The following is a 4,631-nucleotide window of genomic DNA, read 5'->3' as shown; positions in this document are numbered from 1 at the left end:
ATTTGGGTAGTTCCTGTCATAGCTCAGTGGCTATGGAGTTCTGTTATGGCTGAGTGGTTAACAAATCTGAATAGTTTCCATGAAGATGTGGGTTGAACCCCTGGTCCCGTTCAATAGGTTAAGGATCTGGCATTACCATGAGCTGTGGTGTGGGTTGCAGATGCGGCTTGGATCCCATGTTACTGTGGCTATGGTATAGGCTGGGAGCTACATCTCTGATTCAACCTCTAGCCTGGGAAGTTACATGTGCCACTGTAAAAAGACCAAAACACATACACACACAAAAAGAATATTAATTTGGGCCACTGTGAAGATTTAATTTGAAAGTGTATGTAAAACACTTGAACAGTGCTTGAAACTATTGACATTGGTTTGGAAGCCTGGATTGGACATTTTTGATAACGGGATTTTAAGTGACTCAAAACAGGTAGGGTGCAGCAAACTCTATTGAAACCCCATGACATAGTTTCAGTAACTCTCTTCAAATGTAAGGAGTTTCATACCCTTTTTAAGAGGAAAGGAATGATTGATAACATTCACCTGGTGCCCTTTTCCAGTTTTCAACCTATCAAATTATAGAGGTTTGAACCTGGCTTGATGTAAAGATGTAAACTTGAACACAGAGACTTCTCAGTTCTGTTGACTATGTATTCAATATGAGAAAAAGCAGTTGTTCAATAATTATTTATTGAATGAAGACTGAATGTCCATTGGTTTCTTTGAGAAAATACTTGGTTAATATGAGTGGTTGATGTATTATTGGAGCAGAATTTTAAAGACTGATTCATTCACCAATGATTGAGAGAAATACAGGGAGAGTAGCAAAATGTAAGACTTTTCATAGGACAGAGAACATGACTATAATATTACAGCAAGGTCATTGACATTTCTCACTTTCCCCAATTCCCAGCTGAGGCAAGAACAGCATGAGGAGGGAGAAGCAGAGCCATGTGTCTGAGTTTCTCTTTCAGGGGTTCCCCATCTGGCCAGAGCAGCAGGGCATGTTCTTTGCCCTGTTCCTGGGCATGTACCTGACCATGGTGCTGGGGAACCTGCTCATCATCCTGCTCATCAGGCTGGACCCTCACCTCCACATCCCTTTGAACTTCTTCCTCAGCCACTGGTGCTCACAGACACCTCCCTTTCAACTGTCACTGTCCCTAAGATGCTGATGAACATGAAGACTCAGCAACAATCCATCCCTATTCAGGATGCATTTCCCAGATATGTTTTGTTCCCACTTTTTTTGCCTGGGCAATTTCCTTCTGATGGTGATGGCTTATGACAAGTACATGGCCATTTGCCAGCCTCTCTATTACAGCACCATCATGAGGCAGGAACTGTGTGTCTCTTTTGCTGGATCCTGGTTCCTCTGTTGTATCCACACCCTGTTGCTCACCCTCCTCTTGGTCCAATTGTCTTTATGTATGGACAACACCATCCTCCACTTCTTCTGTAACCTCAGTACACTCCTGAGGTTGAGCTGTTCAGACCCCTCCCTCAATGAGCTGGTCATCTTTCCTGTGGGAGGAAGCCTTTTTATTCTGCCTTTGAGTACTATCTTGGGTTCATTTATTCATATAAGGATTGCATTTCTGAGGGTCTCTTCCACCAGGAGAACCTTTAAAGTTTGTTCCACCTGTGGTTCCCACCTCTTTGTGGTGTCTTTATACTATGGGACCCTTGCTGGTGTTTCCTTTTTATCCTCATCATTGGACTCCAATGACAAAGTCATAATCAGATCCGTCGTGTATGCAGTAGTTACTCCCTTGCTGAACACCTTCATGTCCAGCCTCAGGAACAGAGACATAAAACAGGCCCTAAATACATTTGTAAATAGGGCTAACTTCTTGAAGTTATAATCACTAAATCCTCTTATTGCAGTCAAGAGCACAGTGAGATATATCTCCTAAAATTAGCATACAGCTGGCAAATCTGTAACTTCAGGTGAGCATGCATTCAACCATCAGATGTAGTGTTCATATATCAATAAGGTCCAGTTTTTTCTTGCATTGTTAATATTCCTTATCTTTAATTTGTTCTGCTTTTTCATCTTATAGTATGTGAAAAAGCCTATGCAAAATAGGTCACATAATTATGATTGCAGTTTCATCTTTTTCTTGTTTTAGATATGTCAGTTTTTGCTTATATATTTTTTTTATTATGTTGCTGAGAACACACTGATTTAGCATCATGTTCTGCTCCTTATGGACTGATTTTTCTCTGTGAGATGTGCTGAAATTGGCTTGCATTGGCTTCAAGCTGATTGTGAAGATCTCTTTTCAATTCCACAGTCAATGACACCTTGCTGGTGGTTTGAAGTCAGCCATGATGGGCATTATTACCCTATGAAAATTGGCTAATGATAGAAAGTAATGCTCTCCTATGATAGGGAGCCTTCTCTTATTCATTGAGCAGCCCACCATTGCTTTTATGGTTGAGGGGATATTTATCTTTAGCCATGGTTCCTATCCTCCCATCTCATTTACTTCCTCTGATATTAGTTTAGACATGCCAGCTTCCTTTTAAGTTTGTTTACATGTATTTCTTTCCCAACATTTTGAAGTTTCTTATGTCCTTATATCTGGAAAGTGTCAGTTCTTAACAGTGTAAAGTTGTGTTTTGGTCTTTTTATGTAGGTTGACCATCACTGCATATCTGGAGAATTTGATCTCTTAACATCCAATATAATCAGAATGTATTTGAATTTATGTTTTCCATTTTTCTATATATTTTGTACTTGAGACATCTGATTTCATGTTTTTCACTTTATCCTTTGTGATCAATAAAACATATATTTTGTTATTCCTTATGCACTCCTTAAGTTATACATTATTACTTTTTGTTATTTTTTTCTGTGCTTTATGTAGAGATGATATCTTGCTTGTCCTTAAAATTTTTTTATTGTGGTATAGTGTCCTACCCAACATGAAATTTACCATTGTACCAATTTGAGGTATACAATGACTTCTGAATGGCATTTAATATGTTCATAACTGCTATTTTATTCTAGGGCTTCAAAAGGAAAGTATGGAACTTCAATGCTGTTGAGCACTTCACAGCTATGAAAAAATGATGGTAAAGATACCTATGAATTAATATGGAAGGTTTTCCAAGATATACTATTAAATGGAAAAAAGCAATGCATAAAAGAGCATCTATAGCATGCTACTTCCCATGTGCAAAAGAAGGGAAAATAACATATACACGTAACTTCCCATTGAGCAAGAAAAAACACCCAAGGAATCAATTTGAAACTAATGAGACTGACAACCTAAAGGGGACAGGGTGGGAAAGGACAGAAAAGATGGGGAGATGAGTATATTTTTTTGTATAGTTTTGACTATGTTATCTTTTATCACTAAAAAATAAACAGAAGGTGATGGGAAATAAAGTAGAATAGAACAAAAAATGAGCCTAACTATATTTTGAGTTAGTACCATAATCAGAAAAAAGGGGAAAATAAATAACTAATTATTGTTAATCATCAAATTTTGTCTATAAACTACATTAAGTAAAAAACTGTAGGCACATTTTTTGGTAAGAAAGTTTTTTGCACTGATGTTATTTGTTATTAACAGTGGTTTCAGTTCAAGATTCTGAAATTACATGTATTCAAAGATTTAGTAAATAAGTAAATTTACCCTGCAAAAGAGAATGACTTCTGAATGGGGGAACTGTGTGATGTACCTGCAAAAGAGAGGTTAGAAAGAACTCTATGGTGTCAAACTAGAATTGAAGATACCAACTTGAACTCATGGGTTGTAATGTGTATAATCAGATTGAAATTATATATCAATATCTGTCAGGTTCCCATCTCCCATTCTTTCTGTCCCACTTCTGACCCATCTCCTAGGGGTAACCATTCCTTGAGTTTGCTTGTTTCTAGTTTCTATGTTCTGTATTTATTTAATATATGTTTCCTGGCTGTATTATCTGAGATCACTTGAAGCCCTGTAAGCAGCAAAGACCCGTAATGCCAAATTTGATTTTTGAATATCAGTGTCTTCTAATAGGAACCAAAGCGACTTAGAAAAATGGCTGATTCTAGGGCAGGGGCCAGGAGACATCAAGACCAGGGAAATTTTTCTGCGCTTGGAAATAAAAAGTGCTCACTGAATGAAGGGGACCCAGAAGCCAGCTGGAAGGAGCTCCCATTGGCCAAATCTAGAATAATTAGAGGTTGAAAATGAATAACATCAGTAATGGGTTACAACTCAGAATAAATGCAAATTCATGAGTCCATGATGATATAAAAAATCAATGAATAAAAGAATGAATATGGAGTAAGGGTAAGTTCCTTCCTGTAGGAGAATACAGCTAATCAACATAGAAGAAATGATAAATTTTGAAAATCACCATTTGACCACCATATTTTCAATAGTTTTCTTTCCATATATGAATCATCAGTTAATACAGTGGCTAAATTTTATTAAGAAATGCGTCATGGTTATATAGGCTCAAAGTATCTACAAAAACATACTTAGCTAATTACAAAGTTTAAAATAGTAAGTTACTGTAGAGAAGCTTGCAAACACTATTTAAACAAATGATCAATGATAAACTCACTAATAATTGGAAAAAAATTTTTTTTCTTTTTATGGCTGCACCTGTGACATATCGAAGTCCCA

At 37.0% G+C, this 4,631-nt stretch overlaps 1 protein-coding gene across 1 annotated transcript; it reads left to right on the top strand.

The window, feature by feature from the left end:
* The first annotated feature begins 1,274 nt into the window (after nt 1–1,274).
* On the top strand, nt 1,275–1,862 carry LOC100517631 (olfactory receptor 1J4-like). Its single transcript, XM_021082357.1, has one exon. The coding sequence runs from the start codon at nt 1,275–1,277 to the stop codon at nt 1,860–1,862; it is 588 nt and encodes a 195-aa protein (XP_020938016.1).
* Nucleotides 1,863–4,631: the final 2,769 nt, after the last annotated feature.

Source organism: Sus scrofa, unplaced genomic scaffold, assembly GCF_000003025.6.
Source record: "Sus scrofa isolate TJ Tabasco breed Duroc unplaced genomic scaffold, Sscrofa11.1 Contig730, whole genome shotgun sequence".
In the NCBI taxonomy this organism is placed as follows: domain Eukaryota; kingdom Metazoa; phylum Chordata; class Mammalia; order Artiodactyla; family Suidae; genus Sus; species Sus scrofa.
This window is presented reverse-complemented; position numbering and strand designations above follow the sequence as displayed.